Source organism: Gorilla gorilla, chromosome 3 (assembly GCF_029281585.2).
Source record: "Gorilla gorilla gorilla isolate KB3781 chromosome 3, NHGRI_mGorGor1-v2.1_pri, whole genome shotgun sequence".
Taxonomy (NCBI): Eukaryota; Metazoa; Chordata; class Mammalia; order Primates; family Hominidae; genus Gorilla; species Gorilla gorilla.
The window spans coordinates 190,378,232-190,402,477 of NC_073227.2; the positions used below are offsets into that span (position 1 = coordinate 190,378,232).

Below are 24,246 nucleotides of genomic sequence, written 5' to 3' on the forward strand. Positions count from 1 at the left end.
CAAATTTTATTTTATTTTTTAAATTTATTTATTTATTTTGAGACGGAGTCTCGCTCTGTTGCCCAGGCTGGAGTGCAGTGGCACGATCTCGGCTCACTGCAACCTCTGCCTCCTGGGTTCACTCCATTCTCCTGCCTCAGCCTCCTGAGTAGCTGGGACTACAGGCGCCCGCCACCATGCCTGGCTAATTTTTTGTATTTTTAGTAGAGACAGAGTTTCATCGTGTTAGCCAGGATGGTCTCGATCTCCTGACCTTGAGATCCGCCCGCCTCGGCCTCCCAAAGTGCTGGGATTACAGGCATGAGCCACCGTGCCCGGACTGTTTCAAATTTTAAATAATTTTCTACTTTCTCATTTTCAGATTTTCAACCATTTTCTGCTTTTATTTTATTTTATTTTATTTATTTTTGAGAGAGTCTCACTCTGCCACCCAGGCTGGAGTGCAGTGGCACAATCTTGGCTCACTGCCGCCTCCTCCTCCCAGGTTCAAGCAATTCTTATGACTTAGCCTCCCAAGTAGCTAGGGTGACAGGCACATGCCACTGCACCCAGCTAATTTTTGTATTTTTCAGTAGAGACGGGGTTTTGCCATGTTGGCCAGGTTGGTCTCAAACTCCTGACCTCAGGTGATCTACCCGCCTCGGCCTCCCAAAGTGCTGGGATTACAGGCATAAGCCACCATGTCCAGCCTCTGTTTTTTATTTTTTAAGCTTATATATATATTTATTTTAAGAGACAGGGTCTTGCTCTGTTGCCCAGTCTGGAGTGCAGTGGCATAATCATGGCTCACCTCACTGCAGCCTTGATCTCCTGTGCTCATGTGATCCTCCCACCTCAGTCTCCCAAGTAGCTGGGATTACAGGCACATGCAACCATGCCTGGCTTTTTTTTTTTTCTGTAGAGGTGGGGTCTTGCTATGTTGCCCAGGCTGGTATCAAACTCCTGGCCTCAAATAACTCTCCCACCTTGGCTTCCCAAAGTGCTGGGATTACAGGCATGAGCCACTTTCCCCAGTCAAGCAACATATTTATTCATTCAAAATATAATGCCCCTTGGTTCCTCAAAAAGGTAAACTGAACTACCATACGATGCCACAATTCCACTCCAAGGTATATACCCAAAGGAACTGAAAGCAAAGACTCAAACAGATACTGTGTGTCAATGTTCTTTGCAGCACTCTTCCAATAGCCTGATGGTGGAAACAACCTACGTGCCCATCAACTGATGAATTATAAAAATATATGGGATATACATATATATAATGGAATATTATTCAGCCATAAAAAGAAATGAAGAAGTGGCATATCCTACAACACGGATGAAAAACTAAAAACAGTATGTTAAGTAAAAGAAGCCAGAAACAAAAGGCTATATACTATATGATTCTGTAAGAAATATCCAGTACTGCTAAATCCACAGAGACAGAAAGCAGATTAGTGGCTGCCAGAGGTTGGTGGGGAGGGAAAAAACGGGGGATGATTGCTTAACAGATAGAGAGGTGGGTGATGAAAATGTTCTGGAACTATATAGTGGTGATGGTTGTACACCACTGTGAATTTCTAAATGTAATTGACTTTTACAATTTTAAATGGTGAATTTTATGTTATGTGAATTTTATTCCAATAAAAAAGTTAAGCTCCTTTCAGGACTCCTAACTACTCGAATTCCAGTTGCCTTCCCCTATTATTAGTTTGGTGCACACCTTACCAGATTTTTCCTTTAAATTTACATGCTAATCTAATCTATGGAGATGGCTTTTTCATTCAATATTATTTTATTCCATTAATCAATGTTTTAGACATCTTTCCATATTAATGAAGAGTCCCATTTATTCTTTTAGGTGCTGTATTATATTCCATTAATGCTTTAGAGTTGACCCTTGAACAACATGGGTCTGAACTTCATGCATCTACTTAGATGCAATTTTTTTTTCAACCAAATGTGGATTGAAAATACTGTATTCGTGGGATGCAAACCCGTGTACACAGAGGGCTGGCTTTTCATATATATGGATTCCACAGAACCCACTGTGGGACTTGAGTATATGTAGATTTTGGTATACGAAGGATACTGGAACCAATCCCTCAAATATACTAAAGGATGGCTGTATACAGAAACACAGCAGTATTTTTAGCTATCTCCTTATTAATGATTATTTAGACTGTTTCAAATTATTGGCTGTGACTCTCCTGGAATGAATATTCCTGCATTTGCTTCTTTGTGCTCATGTATGAAGGATCTGAAGAGTAGATACCAAAAGTAAAAGAGGTATATTATAGGATGTGCACATTTAAAACGTTAAAAAAACTGTCAAATGGATCTCTAAACTGGCTCTACCATTTCATATATGTATTTGCAGTCCATCAAAGAACCATAGTCCCAATCCCTCACATACATTTGATATATCATTTCTCTTCCCCATTGCTTCATGTTATTTTATGGAAAAACAATCAGTGGAAAATACATCTTTTCCATTGATGTGGAAAAGGACTCTTGCCCTGCCTTTTACTCACTCTTCTTTGAGGAGGAGTAAGTATCTGACTAGCAGTGACATTCACAGGACCCTAGTTCTCCACTAAGTTAGTCTCTCAAACACTTACCATCTGTCATTTTATCGATGCCCTATAACTCCTAAAGTATCATACTGTTGTATTTACTATCTGGGTTTCTTCCTTCATGAATAGCCTATTCATCACCTTTCCCCATTTTTCCCTTGGACTTCTTTTTTTTATTAATTTATACACATTCTTTATAAATTCTGGATATTAATTTTTATGTTAGGCTGCCTCCTTTAAAAATTTTTTATTTAGGTCTTTAATCAATCTGGTATTGTTTTGTTGAATGATTTCAGAAATGGAAATGATTATTTTATTTCTTCCAAATTGTGATTGATTTGTCCCAAAAGCAGGTATTAAATAGATTATCTTTTTATGTTGATTAGAAATCTTTACCATTTATTAAATTTCCATACACACATATCAAACACTGGTTTTCTATTATTCCTATAATATGTAAAAATGATTTAAAAAATAGAAAACACTCTGCCTTTAAGGAGCTTTTTTTGTTTTTCTTTTTTTTTTTTTTTTGACAGAGTCTCACTCTGTCACCTAGGCTGGAGTACAGTGGCGCAATCTTGGCTCACCACAACCTCTACCATTGGTTCAAGTGATTCTCATGCCTCAGCCACACAGGTAGCTGGAATGACAGGCGTGCACACAACCACACCTGGCTAATTTATTTGTATTTTTAGTAGGAACAGGGTTTCGCCATGTTGGCCACACTGGTCTCGAACTTCTGGCCTCAGGAGATCCGCCTACCTCAGCCTCTCAAAGTGCTGGGATTACAGGTGTAAGCCACTGGGCACATACTGCTAAGCAAAAGGGGCCAATCTAAAGACTTCATACTATATAACTAGATGACATTCTGGAAAAGGCAAAACTATGGAGACAATAAAAAGGTCAGTGGCTGCCAGGGATTGTGGGGTGCAAAGAAGACAGGATAAACAGGTGAAGCACAAAGGATTGTACAGTATCATAGAAATAATAGTGTAATGTGAATCCATGTCATTATACATTTGTCAAAACTTGTAGAATGTACCAAATAGTGAACCCTAATGTAAACTATAAACTTTAAGTTAATAGTAATGTGTCAATATTGGCTCATCAGTTGTAACAAATAAAATACATTAATGCAAGATGTTAAAAATATCACTTGCCAGGAATAAGAAAAAAAAATTGTTGGGGGTGGGGAGTGAGAGGTAGCTAGTAAGTCTATAATTTTTGCTCATTTTTTTGTAAACTAAAATTGCTTACAGAAATCTATTAGTTAAAAAAAACCAATAAAGCCAATACAGCAAAAGACTAAAAAGAATATACAAATAAAATAAAAATGACAACAAAATTCAACTATTATATCATATCAAAGATATAGCATACTTCTGTAAATTAACTTGATATTTAAATACAAAAATTTCAGACTGAATCACGAACGATATCAGAAACATAATAAAATAATTCAGAAAAGCTGAAAACAGAAGGATGAGCCAATGCAGATTGGGCAAATATAAATAAAAAGATAAAACTTAGTCAAAAATATTAAGCAAGACTAAAACAATGATATTTTATAATGCTATAATGTGTAATTTACCACAAGAGTATTATACTTGTGAATATCTATGCACCAAATAACTTACGATCAACATTCATTAGATAAAAATCACTTGAAATATAAAATGAAATAAATGGAAACACATTAGTAGGAAGAAGCCTTCACTCATTTCAATGAAGTGAATAAAAATTGTTAAGTATATAGAAAACCTAAATAAAAAACCTGATAACCGATACATAACAATGCCAAAATATTTTATAATTTATTAATTAAAAGTATGTACTAGCTTACTGTAGACAGACCAATAGAATAGGAAAAAATGTATACAAACAGACTCAAATCTATAAACCATGATAAATTCCACAGATTTACATGTAAAAAAATCAAATATTTAAAGGTATAAAGCATCAAATAAAAGTCCTAGAATGCTGGCCAGGCACAGTCTCATGCCAGTAATCCCAGCTCTTTGGGAGGCCAAGGCGGGAGGATTGTTTCAGGCCAGGAATTTGAGATCAACCTGGGCACCAAAATTAGACTCCGTCTCTACCAAAATAAAAAAAAAAGAAAGACAAAAAATACTAGAAAAACTGAAAAAAAATTTGGTAATCTTAGAAAGAACAAGGCTGTTCTGAGTAACTATCAAAGCTCAGATAAATATGATAACAATAAAAGATAAACAAAAATAAACTATATACTTCAGCATGGCAAAACCACACACACGCACACACAAAACATAAATGACCAGCAGAGAAAAAATAGTTGCAATTCATGTAACCACCAGGGCAAATATCTCTCACTTTTAAGAGTTTTTACTAATCTATAAAAGACCAACGACTAAATTAAAAAAAAAGGGGGACCAAAGATATAAAGAGAAAATTCACAGACAAGGAAGTTCAAATGAAACTTACATTTGAGAAGATGTGCTTACCTTTACCTATCATAAGAGCTAGACAAACTAACAGCCCCAACAGATATACTATTTTTTACCTTGTTAGATTGGAAAAACTCAAAAAGTTTGATGAGAAAAGTTTAGCAAGGCTGTGGAGAAAATGGGGTTCAGACATTCTTTCTGAAAGTGTAAACCAGTACAACCTCCAGGAGAACAATAACCAAATTACAAATGCAACTTATAAAAATGCAGTTGACCAAGCAATTATACTTATTACAGATATATACACACACGAAAGTCACTTTATATAAAAAGTTATTCATTGCAGCATCATTTGTAATGTCAATCAATGTCCAGCAGGTAGAAAACTTGTTGAGTTGTGGTATTCTACATAATGGAATACTAACTAGCTATAAAATAAGAAAAAAAGAAAGCCTTTTATGTATTATTATTTTAAAAATTTCCCAGATTTATTATTAACCAAAAATAAACAAGGTGGAAAAATCTGTGTACACTATACTAACAAATGTAGTTAACTGTAAGGAGGAAGACAATATATTTATTTTTGCTTAAGCATATACTAGAAATATATGAAAGAAGACAAGAGTGGATGGGGACAGATGTAAACAAGACTTTTTACTGCATATCATCATACTTTAATTAATTAATTTATTTATTTATTTGAGATGGAGAGTCTGTTGCCCAGGCTGGCATGCAGTGGTACCATCTCAGCTCACTGCAACCTCCACCTCCCAGGTTCAAGTGATTCTCCTGCCTCAGCCTCCTGAGTAGCTGGGATTACAGGCACCCGCCGCCATGCCTGGCTAATTTTTGTAGAGATGGGGTTTCGCCATGTTGGCCAGGTTGGTCTCAAGCTCCTGTCCTCAGGTGATCCGCCCTCCTCGGCCTCCCAAAGTACTGGGAATACAGGTGTGAACCACCGTGCCTGGCCCACTTTATTTTTTGTGAGACGGTTTTGCTCTGTAGCCCAGGCTGGAGTGCAATGGCATGATCTTGGCTCACTGCAACCTCTGCCTCCTGGATTCAAGCAATTCTTGTGCCTCAGTCTCTCAAGCAGCTGGGACTATAGGCACGTGCCACCATGCCTGGCTAATTTTTGTATTTTTAGTAGAGACAGAGTTTTGCCATGTTGGCCAGGCTGGTCTTGAACTCCTGCCCTCAAGTGATCTGCCCGCCTCAGTCTCCCAAATTGCTGGGATTACAGGTGTAAGCCTCTGTGCCCGGCCTCTTCAAATATTTTATATACTTGTTTATTTCTGAACCATATGAATATCTATTAAAATTAAATTCCTTTTATAAGGTATTACAATATTAGGATATTAGGTTGCAATATTAGCTTATTATAGTATTTTCTTAAAAGTTATTACAAAAGGGACCTGGGTTTTAAAATGTCAGGAAAAGATGTACATACTGAGTTTCCTTTGTTTCTTTTTCCTCACTAATCCACACATCAGTAATAGTGCATGGCAAGCTCTCATCTTTGTTTGTTCCACTTGGCTCTTGTAGAATTTCTGTTTCCAAATCATCAGGTTCTGCAAAGGATAAACATAACGAGAGACATCTCAAAGCAAAATTTGTCAAGAGAATATTGAATAAACTTTCTATAAATTATTGCTACCTAGTTTTAGGGTAATATATTCATTAAAACAGAAAAATTAAGTATTCTCTCTATAGGGTTTAACTCTTATTATGAAGTCTTTAGTTCAGTTATTTCTGAAATGACAGACTACTTCTTTTGCCTTTTACTGTAATAAAAATGCTCAAAGGTAATATGGTATACTCTATATTTTTCACCATTATGTAAAATTTTCTCTTCAATTAAAATTTTAGTAATATGTAAATTCATTTAGGGAAGGTATAAAAACAGTTTAAAGAATAAAGATATTTGTGGTTAGAAATATGGAAGAATAGACTGTGATATTACTGATTAGTGACTAAAATAAAATTTCAATCTTCAAAATCTATCTTTTAATGGTCAAAAAAGAAAAACTATTACCAGGACTTTCACAATGATACTGAGAACATAATTGAATGGCACTAAAAATCTATTTTCTTAGGCCCTCAAATAGTGTTTTTTTTTTTTTTGAGACCGGGTTTCACTCCCATCGCCCAGGCTGGAGTGCAGTGGTGTGCTCTTGGCTCACTCACTACAACCTACACCTCCCGGGCTCAAGTGATCCTCCTGCCTCAGCCTCCTGAGTAGCTGGAACTATAGGCACACACTACCACACCAGGCTAATTTTTGTATTTTTAGTAGAGATGGGGCTTCACCATGTTGGCCAGGCTGGTCTGAAACTCCTGACCTCAAGTGATCCACCTGCCTCAGCCTCTCAAAGTGCTGGGATTACAGGCGTGAGCCACCACGCCTGGCCTGACCCTCAATTAACATCAAGATGTTACCTCTGTTTTCTGGCAGTGGCTCATTTTTCACCTGGCTAATATTTTCCAAAAGTGAACAGCAATGAGGAGAGTATTTGTTAACTTCTCTTTTTCCTTTCCAATTAAGATTATCAATAATATCCTGTTTAAGCCAACACTATCCCTCTTACTTCCCCTGGAATACAGACATACTTCTCCATTTTTAAAGCTTCCAATTATCTGTCTTATTTGGAAAGACAACTGATATTGTACTAATCTTTAAGTTTTTATCTTTTATTCAAATGATTATTTTGGTCATTCATTCAAGGTAAGCACTTGGGGGCAAAATCCTTTTTTATTTTTTAATGAATAATTCTGTTTCCTAGTACTTTAAGCTGTATCATTATCAACTTATTCTATAAACTTGACTTATGACTGCATTACCTGCAAAGCCTAGAATATTTATTCTCTGGTCTATCAACTCCTGCACTAGGCTATACAGCTTCCATAGTATGCCTAACACTATTTTCTTTTCTTTTTTAAAGAAAAGGCATAAGATACTGTTTTAGCTCAGGCTACTATAACAGAGTATCATAGACTGGGTGGTGTAAACAATAGAAACTTATTTCTCAGAGTTCTGGAGGCTGAAGGATCCAATGTCAGGGTGCCAGCATGGTTGGTTCTAGAGCGCCCTCTTCCTGTTTTGCAGATAACCTTTTCCTCCTTGTATCCGTATGTGGTAGAAAGCAGAAAGCTCTCTGGCCTATTCTTATAAGGGCACCAATCCCATTAATGAGGGCGCCACTCTCATAACCTAATTACTTTGCAAAGACTCCACTTCCAATACCATTACATCAGTGATTAGATTTCAACATATGATTTTTTGGGGGGGTAGGGAGGGGAACAAACTTTCGTTCCATAAGGATACTAGTAACTATGTTCTAATGAATAAGATTATTTAAGTTACTGTGGTGAATTAAGGACGGTCACATTTTGCAGGGTTTCTGGCTTTCCTCTCAACTAGAGGGAGCTCTGTTTCTCCTCCTCTTTAATTTCAGCTGGCATGGTGATTCCCTTGAGTAATGGAAGACAGTGAAAGTGATGCTATGCCAGTTCCAGGCTGAGCCTTTAAGAGAACTGGGAACTTCTATTTGATATCTGGAAGCCCAAGCCATCATGAAAATAGTTTTTTCTTGAAGACCACATTGCAATGCCATGAGACTAAAATGAAGGAGAGGGACCCGGATAAACCCTGCCAATATGCCAGGCATGGGAGTGACGTCATTTTGCGTCTTCCAAAAAAGCCCAGCTGATGGCTGAATACCACTGAGCAATACCAGTTGATGCTACATGGAGCAGAAGAACCTCCAAATTCCTGACTCAAAAAATTGTGAGATAACATAAAATAAAAATAAAAATTGTTTTTTATTTTGGAGACAAGTTCTCACTCTGTCACCCAGGCTGGCATGCTCATGGCTCACTGCAGCCTCAAACTCTTGGGCTCAAGTGATTCTCCCACCCCAGCCTCCCTAGCAGCTGGGATTACAGGCATGCACCACCACATGTGGCTAATTTTCATATTTGCAGTAGAGAAGGGGTATTGCCATGTTGCCCAGGCTGGTCTTGAACTCCTGGGCTCAAGCGATATGCCAGCGTTGGCTTCCCAAAGTGCCGGGATTACAGGTGTGAGCCACTGAGCCTGGCCTAAAATTGTTATTTTAAGCTACTAAGTTTTAGGAGTAATTTGTTTTGCAGCAATAGATAATTGAAGCAGAATTACATATCCGGAAGCAAGGAGCTGATGTAAAAGCCTATGTGCACTGGCTTTGGGACTGCGGAGCAGGCAGAAATTGGAAGGGCTTCAATGACATTGTTGGTGAGAGACTGGCAAGTGAAAAACAGTTACTGGAGGCTGAAGAAAACGGGATTCTTGCTGTACGGTGGCTGAAAATTTGGTAACTGCAATAATGTGGAAGATAGTAACTGTACTTTATGGATCCAGTGGTCTAGCTAAGGAATTATCAAAGCAGAACATTCAAAGTGACAGCTGCTTCTAATAACTTCTGATAAAGAACAAGAAACTAGAGATTAATTGAAGAAAAAAGTTTAGCTTATGAGCAGAATTTAGAAGAGATACAGAGAGCCCAGGATGATTCCTTCTAGGCAACAAATGCTTCTCAAAGGAAGACATGGCCTCAAGACAAAGACTAAATTTAGGACAGTAGGGTGTGGCCTCAGGGCAAAGATGAAGTCAAGGTTGTGCACATAAGATCTGTTACAGCACAGAAAGATTTAAAGGCATGTCTTGCAGACCCTCTTTGATAGAGAAAGAATTTCTAAGAACTCAACAGCACTGTCTTACAGTATCCTTATAGATAACTGAAGGTAGAAAAGAGTCTGTCTCAGAAACATGAGTGGCTTTTGTTAACCACAGTGAGTATCAATAATATTCACATAAACCCACAAAATTATTTAGAAATTCTGCTTTTGGAAGCACTGTGTAAGCTCAGACTGAAGGGGACAAACATAGTGCAAAAGAGAAGATCCCTTGAGCACACCAAGCTTTGGTGCAAGGAAGCAGGCTGACAATGCTATTCCTGGTTGGATTTTAGAATTTCTAGGGACCAATGACTGCTATCTGCTTCCCATCTTCCTTGTTTTCGAAAAGGTGTCCCAAAGGTTGTTTCACCATTGTATTTTGCACATATGGAAAACAAATAACTAATTTTTTTTTACTCACAGGTCTTCAGATTGAGAATAACTGTACTCAAAGACCTGTAGATGAGAAAACCCACCTGCACTGAGGCCTGACTTTGTTATCATATTAAACTCTGAGCTGATGTCATAATGAGATGAGGCTTTCAGAAGGTGTGAGTGTATTTTGCATATGGGAGGAACGAAGATAATTTTTGGTCAGAGGGCAGACTATGGCAGATTTAGGACAGATGCAAATTCTTTGACGCCCTTCCCATTGAGAGGTGGGTTCTGTTTGCCCTCCCTTTGAATCCAGGTTGGGCTGTGACTGCTTTGACTAATAGAGTATGGCAGAAGTGATACTGTGCTAGTTCTGAGATCAGCTTTTAAGAGTACAAGCTGCTTTCACCTTAGCATCTGTGAGCCCCGGGCCATCACATAAGAAGTCAGACTATCCTGCCAGAAAGAGTACATAGAATAGCCCTGAAACCACATAAAGAGGGAGAGGGGCCCAGCTAAGCTGTACTTGCCAAGATAGCAGTGAAGCTTTTTGGGACCCTTCAGACCAGCCTAGCTGCCAGTTGACCAACACTTACTGATCTCTGAGATAAAAGCACATGAATTAAGAAAAATCACATTAGACAAGTCTTGACTCAATTCCTGGCACATAAAATCATGATATGAAATGGTTGGTGTTTCAACACTAAGTTTTGGGGTGACTTGTTAGGCAGTCATAAAAAAAAGACCAATAGCTAAAAATATAAAAATACTGAACCTAATTTGAGATAATTACCCAAACATATACAAATTTTGATAATCTGTTTATAAAGCTTGTGAAATTTAAGTTTTTACTAAATCAAATATAGCTCATTTTGACTCATTAGAACATACCTTCTAAATTTCCTTCCAGTTTCAATGACATCTGTGGAGATGCCTCACTGAACTCGGGACTTTTTGTCTCAACAGGAGAATCAACAATAGCTGATGGGTTTATTTCATGTGAAATACATTGTACTTTTTTTTCTCCAGTAATTAAGGGTTTGTACTTTTCCCCTTCGGGAGAAATCTCTGTGAAAACAAAAAATAAAAAATCATGCTAGTTCTCAAAATGACGAATTTTATCTGTAATGGCATTGGGGGCAAAGTTCAAAAAGCTGCATTACTGCAACAGGCAATTACTAGTTAAGCTCTGTTACATATTAGAAGTTAATAAGTGACTACAGTATATGAAAGTCAAATTTCATTTCAATTGTACATAATAATTTCTATGGTGGTCAAAATGGTTTACCTTCTTTCTGCTTTTGGTAAAATTAATATGTGTATTAGAATACTATTTTTTAAATTATTAACTAGTTGATTCTGTTTATATGAAGTAACTCCTAGTTACTTCTAATTGCTCTGAAATTCTCCACACTTTTAATTGGTGTCAGGAGAGAGGAGGTTTACCTCAGAACATCCTGAGACAGGTTCAAAAAAGAATAAAAAGAAAAAAAAAACTACCTCAGAATAGCTTAATGCAGTTATTTACCACCCTCTCACTCCTATTAATCCGTTGAAGATTTTACTTTCCAGGTTACAAGCTCCCCAACACTAACTCTGTCATAACTAATTTAGGTGACTTCTATATTTGTATCAATAATCCTTCCAGTAGGTAGGCCTCTTGGTTTGTTGCACTTCACTCTACCTCAGTCTTCATCCTATCTCCAGCACTCCAATGGTCATATCTTAGAGAACTTGTCATTAATTATAGCCTCTTTAAATTTCCAGTGTTAAGTATTCCACCCTCTAATCTCTAACACTCATTTTCCACTTCTCCGCCTCTACAACTCCAACTCTAAAAAAATTTTACCCTGAAAGTACCTACAATGCACTGATTCTGCTACATTTTCTGTCATCTCCATTAAAATTCACAGAAATTCCATAATAGAGTCATTCTCTTGTGCATCCTCAACTTATTGTATTCAAGTGGCAAAACCCCAATTTTGCATAAATTCAATTCTCTGCCTACTATATCTGCCTACACAGGGTTAAAATGGTTGAAGAAAAACAGAAATCCTTGCTCATTGGTCTCAATTTAAATTCATTGTTTCTAAAGCCAGGTAGGCCCTTTGTGTTGGCTGCAGTCCTTTTATAACACTGGGTTAGCAGGAACTGTCCTTAGCTCAGTTAATTTCCAGAGCAAAAAAGTTGTTCATCAAGTATTTATAAGTTGTTTTACTCTTTACTTCTTTCTAGTCAACAGAGAACAAAACTACAGTGTTGCAAATGTTTCAGAATCATTTCCCTGCACTATACTTCAACAAACTGCTTGCCAAAACAAACTGACTGTAGCAGAGATCACATCTGTGTTTTTCCTCCTTCAGCCCTACCATTCTGCAATAAAATCATGTCTATTAACACCAGGAATCAGGATACCATATCGCATTATTATTATTATTAAAGATTGCTTTAGTGGGTTCTAACAGAAGAATAGGAAATAATCAAAATATAGGAGAAAAATCTATTTCTTGTCACTGATGATAAATCTGCACATTTGGAACATCTAAGATCTCAAGGAAGAAAGCTTAATAGATAAAAATAATCAGTACAGCATCCAGATATAAAATTTTCTATCTATATATAGAAAGAAATAGGGGAAGGAAGAGGAGGAGGTTAGGATATCTTTTTTTTTTTTTTTTTTTTTTTTTTTTTTTTTTTAGAGACCTGAGTTTTGCCCTGTCACCCAGTGCAGTGGCGTGATCTCAGCTCACTGCAACCTCCACCTCCCGGGTTCAAGCAATTCTCCTGCCTCAGCCTCCCTAGTAGCTGGGATTACAGGTGCACGGCACTATGCCCGGCTAATTTTTTATATTTTTAGTAGAGACAGCGTTTCGCCATGTTGGCTAGGCTGGCCTCAAACTCCTGACCTGAAATGACCCGCCTCACCTGCCAAAGTGCTGGGATTACAGGCATGAGCTACCACACCCGGCTGGATAGCTATACTAGATAAAAATTCTTAAAAAATAGCAAAAAGCAATGAAATATAAAAGGGGCAGAGAATATAAACAGGCAATTTTCAAAGCAGCAAATCAAAATAGTCAATAGAACGCAACATAATGAAATTCACTCACAATCAGGAAAGGAAAAATAAAACCAATGAAATATATACCACACAAAAATGGTAAAAAAATTTTTTAAAGGGATATTACCTTTCAGGCTGTTTGATATTTAAAAATCAATCAATGCAATTTGCAACATTAATATAATAAAAGAGAAATTATACTATTATATTAATGGATTTGGAAAATGGGTTTGGAGAGAGCTTCAGCATGGCTGACCACAGACACCTGGCACTTGTCTGTTCCACAAAGAAGTACCAAAACAGCAAGTAGATAATAACACATTGAATAGAGCATCTAAAAGAGAACACAGGAATTCAGCCGCAAAGGGATGGGGAACCTCTGAGGCATGGAAGGAGAGGGAAGCGAAACAGTTGGCCTGGCTAGGACTGGCTAGAAGCCAGGAGAAACACCACAGATTGACCTGCCTGAGTGTAGGAAAACGGTAAGAGAGATCCCCAGTGCTCCATGTTCTCACCATGGACTCCTGCAAGCCTAGCCATGGCTCCTCAGCCCTCAAGCGCCCTGAGACTAGTAGAGGAAGCTGCCTGGAGTCAAAGTGATGCATTATTCTAGAGAGGAAGTTTGTGCTGGATCTCACACAGCATCCTGAGACCCAAGCAGCTGCAACATGGTGCCACTTTGAGAACCCAATCCCTACCAGATAACAACCTGCCCCAGGGCTCAAAAGGCCCTGAATCTCCACACCCCTGGAGCCCTACTGACATCTACTCCATGTCCACCTATAGATTTGCAACCTTGTGACATGAGCTGGACTCAACTGTGCAGCCAGGTCCCTAGTCCTCTAGCCCACATACAGTCCTACACCATAGGAAATGGGTGGTGCAGCACATTAGGAAGGCTGCCCCTGGGAAAAAGGGAGCTGAAGCATGTGCTCCCCAGAGCCTGGGAGCTGCCTTCCTGGAGTTGCTGGTACTGACAGCAACCCTGCCTCCCCTAGCACCTGGGTGAATGTGCACTTGTGTGCACCTTCAGGAGCAAGGAGATAGGCATGCTTGGGTGCCATCCTAGAGCCTGAGGTCAGGCCTGGCCCACTCACTGATGCCACCACCTGAGAATGCTACCTGGTAGCTGGGAGATCGATCTGCCCCATGCATCAGAGCTGGCACTAGCAAGCATGTCATCCAGGACTGGAGATCAACCCACCATGCCTGCTGATGCGGGTGCCTGCACACACAGTCAGGGGGCCTGAGGACAGGCCCTCCTGCCTACCACCACCACCACTGATTTCTGAGTGTGCAGTCTGGGGTCCTGGGGGTAGACCTACTGTGCTAAGCACAATCTGTGCCTGACAGCACCATCACAGGGCTTGAAGACAGACCCACCCTGCCCTGCTCCTGCCTTGGCAAAGGCCTGTGAGCATCATCCAGGGGCACAGGGATCAATTTGCCATGCCTATTGCTGCTAGTGCCTGTATAAGCTTTCCAGGGGCTTGGGAAAGGGCCCGCCCAGCCTGCCAGCACCCACACACATCATCTAGGGTCTAGAGATCAACCAGTCCTGCCCAACATAAACTGCCTGCACACGCACCACACAGGGGCCCAAGTATAGGCCTGCTCTACCTGGTGATGCCCCCAATAGTGCTATGTGTATTGTCCAGAGGTCTGGAGATCTACCCCCACCTCTGTCCGCCACCACAGATACCCAAACATACCTTCCAGAGGGCCCTGAGACCCAACCTGCAGCCACTGCCACCATCCACCTGCACTAAAGGCCTGGAGACTAGCCCTCTCAGTTCACCACCACCACTGCTGGTGCCCATGAGTGCTGATGATGGACCCAGGGACTAGCCCTGCCCACCTGGCCCACCATTGCTACTGCTGGCACCCAAGTAAGCCATGTGGAGGCCCAAGGATTACCTGGACCCACTATCACCAGTGCCTGAACACCATCTGGGGGACCAAGTACCTGCATTCTCAGCATGCTGCCAAGACTGGGGCCTGAGGACTGGCTCAACTGGCTCCCTGTCCACAGTAAATCCTTACCAGAGTCTCCACTAACAATCATAACCTAAGACACACAGGAATTCACAGATACCACTGACACTGATTACAGCCGAAGAAATCATATGAAGACTGCACTACTCTGCCCACCCAGAATCAAAGCCAAAACACCCTACTCAACCAACACTATGGATACATATACGGGAAAAAGTCTTTGCCTATGAAAGTCAATCCGTAAAATCGGAAGAAGTGATTATTACAATAGATGCACAGATATCAATATAAGGACACAAGAAACATGAAAAGTAAGGAAACATGATACCTCCAAAAGAACACGGTAATTCTCCAACAAGAGTCCAACAAAAATAAATCTACAAAATGCCTAAAACAATTCAAAGTAAAATTAAAGCTAAGTGAGGTATAGGAGAACACAGATAAATAATACAAAGAAATCAGAAAAACAATTCATGGTCTGAATGAGAAATTCAACATAGATATCATTAAAGATAACCAAACAGGGCCAGATGCTATGACTCACAAATGTAATCCTAGTGCTTTAGAAAAGGAAGGCAGAAGGACCGCTTGCAGCCAGGAGTTAGAGACCAGCCTGGGCAACACAGTGAGATACTGTCTCCACAGGAAATTCTTTAAAAAGTAAGTCAAGTGTGGTGGCATGTGCCTATAGCCATAGCTAGTCTGGAAGAAAAGGTGGAAGGATCTCCTGAGTCCAGGATTTGAGGCTGCAGTGAGCTATGATTGCACCAATGTACTCTAGCCTGGATGGCAGACAGCCTGTCTCTAACCAAGTAAAAATATTTTATTTATCTATCTATCTATCTATCTATCTATCTATCTATCTATCTATCTATCTATCTATCTATCTCATAATTTGAGACCAGCCTGGGCAACATGGCAAAACTCTGTCTCTACACAAAATAAACAAAATTAGCCAAGCATGGTGTCACAAGCCTGTAGTCCCATCTACTTGGGAGGCTAAGATGGGAGGATCCCTTGAACCCAGGAGGTCAAGGCTGCAGTGAGCTGTGATCACGGCACTGCCATTGCACTCCAGCCTGGGTGACAGAGCCCTGTCTCAAAAACAAACAAATTAACTAAGAAAGAAAACCCCAAACCCCCCCACCCACCACAAAATTCAATGAATTAAATAAAATTACAACTGAGAGCTTCAACAATAGACTAAACAGAAAAAAGAGTTTCTGAATGAAAACAGTTCTTTTGAAATAATCCACTCAGAAAATAAAGAAAAGGATAAAAGAAAAAAAAAGAATAATGGAAGTCTATGTGACGTAAGAGAAACTGTAAAGTGCCCAAATATTCAAATTTTGGGTGTTTCAGAAAAAAAAGAGATGGGCAAGGACATAGAAAATTTCTCTAACAAAATAACAGCTGAAAATTTCCCAAGCCTTGTAAGAGATATAGACATTCAGATACAGGAAGCTTAAAGACACAAAAATATTCAACCCAAAAAGATCTTCCCAAGGCACATTACAATCAGACAGTTAAAGGTCAAAGAGAATTCTAAAAACAGAAAGAAAAGAGCATCAAATTACATATAAGGGCACCCCCAAAAGACTAACAATGGCTTTCTCAGCAGAAAACTTATAAGATAGGAGAAAACGGGATGATATATTCAGAGTGCTGAGAAAACAAAAACAAAACCAAAAACAAACCAACAACAAACTGCCAGCCAAGAATACTATACCCACCAAAGCTATCCTTCAAAAATGAAGGAGAAATAAAGTCTTTCCCAAAGAAGCAAAAACTGGGAGAATTCAACAGCAGACTGATCCTATAAGAAATGCTTAAGAGAGCACTACATGTGGAAATAAAAGGTCAGTATCTACCACCATGCAAGCACATTAAAGTATAAAACCTGACAGAGCACATTCACAAACAAAAGAGAAAAAGGAGTCAAATGTTATAGAAAATAACCAAACTGCAATGAAACAATAAAAGAGAAAGAAAAGAACAACAAATATACAAAACATCCAAAAACCAATTAACAAAATGACCAGAGTTAAGTCCTCACCTATCAATAATAACCTCTAATATAAATGAAATAAATTAATCATTTAGAAGATACAGGTTGGCTGAATGGTTTAAAAAAAAATGACCAAACTACATGCTGCCTACAATAAACTCATTACATATATAGACTGAAAATGAAGAAACAGAAAAAGATATTCCATGCAAATGGAAACAAAAAAAGAGTGGGAGAAGGCATACACTTATATCAGATAAGACATATTTTAACCCAAAAGCTGTAAAAAAAGACAAAGAAGGTCATTACATAATGATGAAGGGAAAAATTAAATGAGCAGATCTAACAATTATAAATAGATGTGCACTCAACAGCAGAACCCCTAGATATATAAAGCAACTACAGGGAGAGATAGACTCCAATATAATAAGAGTTGTGGACTTCAACACCCCACAGACAGCACTGGACAGATAATCTAGACTGAAAATTAACAAAGAAACATTTGATTTAAACTGCACTTTAGACCAAATGGACATAACAGACATCTACAGAACACATCCAACAGCAGCAGAATATACATTCTTCTCATCAGCACATGGAACATTCTCCAGGACAGGCCACATGGTAGGCTACAAAACAAATCTCAACAAATTAAAACGTAACTACTTCATATCAAGTACCTTCTCAGACCACAATTGAAGAAAACTAGAAATCAATCACGAGAGGAACTTTGGAAACTGTACATATACATGGAATTTAAACAATATGCTCCTGAGCAAACATTAAGTCAATGAAGAAATTAAGAAGGAAATAAATGGATTTCATGAAACAAATGGGGATAGAAACACAACAAACCAAAATCTATGGGAAACAGCAAAAGCAGTGCTGAGAGTTTATAGCAATAAACACCCATATCACAAAAGGGCCAGAAGCTCATGGCTGTAATTTCAATATTTTGGGAGGCTGATGTAGGAGAATCCTTGAGGCCAGGAGTTAGAGATCGGCCTGGGCAACAAAGTGAGACCCTGTCACTACTGAAACAAAAAGAAAAACAAAAAATAGCTGGTCATGGTGGCTGCCTGTAGTCCTAGTTCCTCAGGAGGCTAAGGTGAGAGGATTGCTTGAGCCCAGGAGTTTAAGGTTATAGCAAGCTACAACTGCACTACTGTACTCCAACATGGGCGACAGAGTGAGACCCTGTTTATAAAAAAAGAGACAGATTTCAAATAAATAATGTAATGATGTATTTCAAGGAACTAGAAAAGCAAAAAAAGGTCAAATCCAAAATTAGTAAAAGCAGCAACATGGATGGAGCTGGAGGCCATTATCCTAAGTGAACTAACTCAGAAACAGAAAATCAAGTATTACATGTTCTCACTTACAAGTGGAACCTAAATAATTGGTACACATGGACACAAAGGTGAAAATAATAAGATAATGAGGACTCCAAAAGGAAGGAAGGAGGGAGTGGGGAGAAGGCAAAAAAAAAAAAAAAAAAAAAGCTATCAGGTACTATCATCACTATTTGAGTGATGGCTTCAACAGAAGCCCAAATCTCAGCATTATGTGATATACCCATGTAACAAACATGCACATGCACCCACTAAACTTAAAACAAAACAACTATATACATATATATATATATACACACACACACACACATGCACAAAATGGACCATTATTCAGCCATAAAAAGAATGAAATCTTATTTTTTTGCAGTAAGATGGATAGAACTGGAGGTCATTATCCATATAGAGAAATACACATTGCATGTTTCTGACTTATAGGTGGGAGCTAAAAAAATTGATCTCATGGAAGTAGAGAGCAGAATGGTGCTTATCAGAAGCTGGAAAGTGTGGTTGGTTAATGCATACAAAATACAGTTAAGCAGAATAAAATTCTAGTGTTTAATTCTAGTGTTTCATTAACTACAGTTAATGAAAAAAAGCAAAACTAGAAGAAATAATAATCAAGCAGAACAAAATGAAACAGACACTAAAAAAATCAACAAAAGTTGGCATTTTGAAAAGATAAACAAAATTGAAAAACCACTAACGAGACTAAGAGGAAAAGAGTGAAGACCCAAATAAAGAAAATAAAAAACAAAGAGCCATTACAACAAATACTACAGAAATGCAAAGTACCATGTGAAACTATTATGAACAACTATATGTTAACAAATTGGAAAACCTAGAGGTAATAGATAAATTCCTGCACACAGACAACCTCCCAAAATAACTACAATAAATATCAAATTCTTCAACACCCAGACACCGATGAACATCCATAACATCAAGACCACCCAGGAAAATATGACCTCACCAAATAACTAAATAAGGTACCAGAGACCAATCCTGGAAAGACAGAGATATATGACCTTTCAGACAGAAAATTGAAAATAGCTGTTTTGAGGAAACTCAATGAAATTCAAAATAACAGAGAAAAAATTCAGAATCTTACCAGATACATTTAACAAAAAGATTGAAATAATTAAAAAGAATCAAGCAGAAATTCTGGAGCTGAGAAATGCAACTTGCATACTGATGAATGCATAAGAGTCCTTTAATAGCAGAACACATCAAAAGAAGAAAGAATTAGCGAGCTTGAAGACAGGCTGCTTGAAAATACATAGTGAGAGGAGACAAAAAACAATTGAAAATACATAGTCAGAGGAGACAAAAAACAAAGGAAAAAGAATGAGGAATACCTACAAGATCTAAAAAACAGACTCAGAAGGGCAAATCTAAGAGTGATTCGTTGTAACGAGGAAGTAGAGAGAGAGACCTGGGTACAAAGTTTATTCAAAGGGATAATGTCAGAGAACTTCCTGAACCTAGAAAAAGATACCAATATTCAACTACAAGAAGGTTATAGAACACCAAGCAGATGTAATCCAAGGAAGACTACCTCAAGACATTTACTAATCAAACTCCAAAAGGTCAAAGACAAACAAAGGAGAAAAGCAGCAGCAGACTTTTGTGTCTGGCAGCAGACATTTCAGCAAAAATCTTACTGGCCAGGAGAGAGTGACAGGACATATTTAAAGTACTGAAGGAAAAAAACTTTTATCCTAAAATAGTATATCCAGAGAAAATATCCTTCAAACATAATGAAGAAATAAAGACTACCAGACAAACAAAAGCTGAGGGATTTCATCAACACAAGACCTGTCCCATAAGAAATGCTAAAAGGAGTTCTTTAATATGAAAGAATAGGACAATAATGAGTAATAAGAAATCATCTGAAGGTGTAAAATTCACCAGTAATAGTAAGTATACAGAAAAACACAGAATATTAGAACACTGTAATTGTGGTGTGTAAGCTACTCATATCTTGAGTAGAAAGACTAAAAGATGAACTGATTGAAAATAAAAATTATTCACGCCTGTAATCCCAGCATTTTGGGAGGTGAAGGCGGGTGGATCACTTGAGGTGAGGAGTTTGAGACCAGCCTGGCCAACATGCTAAAATCCCATCTCTATTAAAAATACAAAAAAATTAGCCAGGTGTGGTGGCACACACCTGTGATCCAGACTAGTCGGGAGGCTGAGGCAGGAGAATCACTTGAACCCGGGAGGTGGAGGCTGCAGTGAGCCGAGATCGTGCCACTGCACTCCAGCCCGGGCAACGGAGTGAGACTCTGTCTCAAAAAATAAAATGAAATAAAATAAATAAACATTATGTGAGGTGTGGTGGCTTATGCCTGTAATCCTAGAACTTTGGAAGGTTGAGGTGGGAGGATTGCTGGAACCCAGGAATTTGAAACCAGCCTGGGCAACATGCAACATGAAACCAGCCTGGGCAACAGGCAAAACCCTTTCTCTACGAAAAAAAAAATACAAAAAAATTTAGCCATGTGTGGTGGCTACAAGCAGTGGGACATGCTTGTAGTCCCAGCTGCTTGGGATGCTGATGTGAGATCACCTGAGCCAGGAGGTAGAAGTTGCAGTAAGCTGAGATTGTGCCACTGCCCTCCAGCCTGGGTGACAGAGTGAGTCCCTGTCTCAAGAAAAAAAAAAATTACAACTTTTTGAGAGACAATACAGTAAGATACAAATAGAAACAAAAAGTTGAAAAGTGAGGGACAAAGTTAGAGTCTTTATTAGTTTTTTATTTGCTTGTTTGGTATCTGTTTTTGCAATCACTGTTGTCATCAGTTTAAAATAGTGGGTTATAAGATAGTATTTATACCTCACAGTACCCTCAAAAATAAAAAATCATACAACAGATACACAAAAAAATAAAAAGCAAGAAATTAAAACATACCACTAAAGAAATCACCTTCCCTAAAATGAAGATATGAAGGAAGGAAGGAAGAGAAGTCCACAAAACAACCAGAAAACAAATAACAAAATGGCAGAATTAAGTCTTTACTTGTAATAATCCCATTGAATGTAAATGGAATAAACTCTCCAATCAAAAGACAGAGAGTGGCTGAATAGATTAAAAAAGAAGACTCAACAGGAGTTCCAAGATGGCGGAATAGGAACAGCTCCAGTCTACAGCTTCCAGCGTGCTTGATGGAGAAGACGGGTGATTTCTGCATCTCCAACTGAGGTACCTGGTTCATCTCAATGGGACTGGTTGGACAGTGGGTGCAGCCCACGGAGGGTGAGCCGAAGCAGGGTGGGGCATCACCTCACCTGGGAAGCACAATGAGTCCGGGGATTTCCCTTTCCTAGCCAAGGGAAGCCGTGACAGACTACCTGGAAAAACGGGACACTCCCCACCCAAATACTGTGCTTTTCCCAAGGTCTTAGCAACCGGCAGACTAGGTGATTCTCTCCTGTGCCTGGCTCAGCAGGTCCCACGCCCACAGAGCCTTGCTCACTGCTAGCCCAGCAGTCTGAGATGGATCTGCCAGGCAGCAGCCTGACTCGGGGAGGGGCATCCGCCATTGCTGAGGCTTGAGTAGGTAAACAAAGCTGCCCAGAAGTTCGAAATGTGCGGAGCCCACCGCAGCTCAACAAGGCCTACTGCCTCAGTAGTCTCCACCTCTGTGGGCAGGGCATAGCTGAACAAAAGGCAACAGACAACTTCTGCAGACTTAAACGACCCTGTCTAACAGCTCTGAAGAGAGCAGTGGTTCTCCCAGCATGGTGCTTGAGCTCTGAGAAAAGATAGACTGCCACCTTAACTGGGTCCCTGACCCCCATGCAGCCTAACTGGGAGACACCTCCCAGTAGGGGCTGACTGACACCTCATATAGGTGGCTGCCACTCTGGGACAAAGCTTCCAGAGGAAGGATCAGGCAGCAATATTTGCTGTTCTGCAATATTTGCTGTTCTGCAGCCTCCACTGGTGGTACCCAGGCAAACAGGGTCTGGAGTGGAACTCCAGCAAACTCTAACAGATCTGCAGCTGAGGGACCTGACTATTAGAAGGAAAACTAACAGTAAGGAATAGCATCAACATCAACAAAAAGGTCATCTACACCAAAACCCCACCTGGAGGTCACCAACATCAAAGACTAAACGTAGATAAAACCACAAAGATGGGGAGAAACCAAAGCAGAAAAGCTGAATATTCTAAAAATCAGAGCACCTCCTCTCCTCCAAAGAATCACAGCTCCTTGCCAGCAACAGAACAAAGCTGGACGGAGAATGACTTTGACAAGTTGACAGAAGTAGGCTTCAGAAGGTCGGTAATAACAAACTTCTCCTAGCTGAAGGAGGATGTTTGAACCCATAGCAAGGAAGCTAAAAACCTTGAAGAAAGATTAGAAGAATGGCTAACTATAATAAACAGTGTAGAGAAGACCTTCAATGACCTGATGGAGCTGAAAACCATGGCATGAGAACTTCGTGACTCATGCATGAGCTTAAATAGCTGATTCAATCAAGTGGAAGAAAGGGTATCAGTGATTGAAGATCAAATGAATGAAATAAAGCGAGAAGAGAAGTTTAGAGAAAAAAGAGTAAAAAGAAACAAACAAAGCCTCCAAGAAATATGACACTATGTGAAAAGACCAAATCTACGTCTGATTGGTGTACCTGAAAGTGATGGGGAGAATGGAACTAAGTTGGAAAACACTCTCCAGGATATTATCCAGGAGAACTTCCCCAACCTAGCAAGGCAGGCCAACATTCAAATTCAGGAAATACAGAGAACACCACAAAGATACTCCTCTAGAAGAGCAACCCCAAGACACATAATTGTAAGATTCACCAAGGTTGAAATGAAGGAAAAAGTATTAAGGGCAGCCAGAGAGAAAGGTCGAGTTACCCACAAAGGGAAGCCCACTAGACTAACAGCAGATCTCTTGGCAGAAATCCTACAAGCCAGAAGACAGTGGGGGCCATTATTCAACATTCTTCAAGGAAAGAATTTTCAACCCAGAATTTCATATCCAGCCAAACTAAGTTTCATAAGTGAAGGAGAAATAAAATCCTTTACAGACAAGAAAATGCTGAGGGATTACAAGAGCCCCTGAAGGAAGCACTAAACATGGAAAGGAAAAACTGGTACCAGTCACTGCAAAAACAGGCCAAATTATAAAGACCATTGATGCTATGAAAAAACTGCATCAATTAATGGGCAAAATAAACAGTGAACATCATAATGACAGGATCAAATTCACACATAACAATATTAACCTTAAATATAAATGGGCTAAATGCCCCAATTAAAAGACACAGACTGGCAAATTGGTGTGCTGTATTTAGGAGACCCATCTCACGTGCAAAGATGCACATAGGCTCAAAATAAAGGAATGGAGGAAGATCTACCAAGCAAATGGAAAGCAAAAAAAGGCAGGGGTTGCAATCCTAGTCTCTGATAAAACAGACTTTAAACGAACAAAGATCAAAAGAGACAAAGAAGGCCATTACATAATGGTAAAGGGATCAATGCAACAAGAAGAGCTAACTATCTTAAATATATATGCACCCAATACAGGAGGACCCAGATACATAAAGCAAGTTCTTAGAGACCTACAAAGAGACTTAGACTCCCACACAATAATAATGGGAGACTTTAACACCCAACTGTCAATATTAGACAGATCAACGAGACAAAAGGTTAACAAGGATATCCAGGACCTGAACTCAGCTCTGCAATAAGCAGACCTAATAGACATCTACAGAACTCTCCACCCCAAATCAACAGAATATA

At 39.2% G+C, this 24,246-nt stretch overlaps 1 protein-coding gene across 13 annotated transcripts in view; it reads right to left on the reverse strand.

Annotated features, from left to right (window-relative positions):
- The window catches only part of NEK1 (NIMA related kinase 1), a 211,149-nt gene that overhangs the window by 33,677 nt on the left and 153,226 nt on the right, over positions 1-24,246 (reverse strand). For 9 of the 13 annotated variants that reach the window (XM_055385781.2, XM_031010079.3, XM_055385778.2 and 6 more), the window contains 2 exons: positions 10,961-11,137; positions 6,429-6,549 (listed from right to left, as the gene is read on the reverse strand). In XM_055385781.2, coding sequence (XP_055241756.2) covers positions 6,429-6,549; positions 10,961-11,137 — 298 coding nt within the window. The remainder of the gene's footprint in view (positions 1-6,428; positions 6,550-10,960; positions 11,138-24,246) is intronic. The other 4 variants (XM_055385785.2, XM_063705641.1, XM_055385786.2 and 1 more) reach the window with 1 other exon arrangement.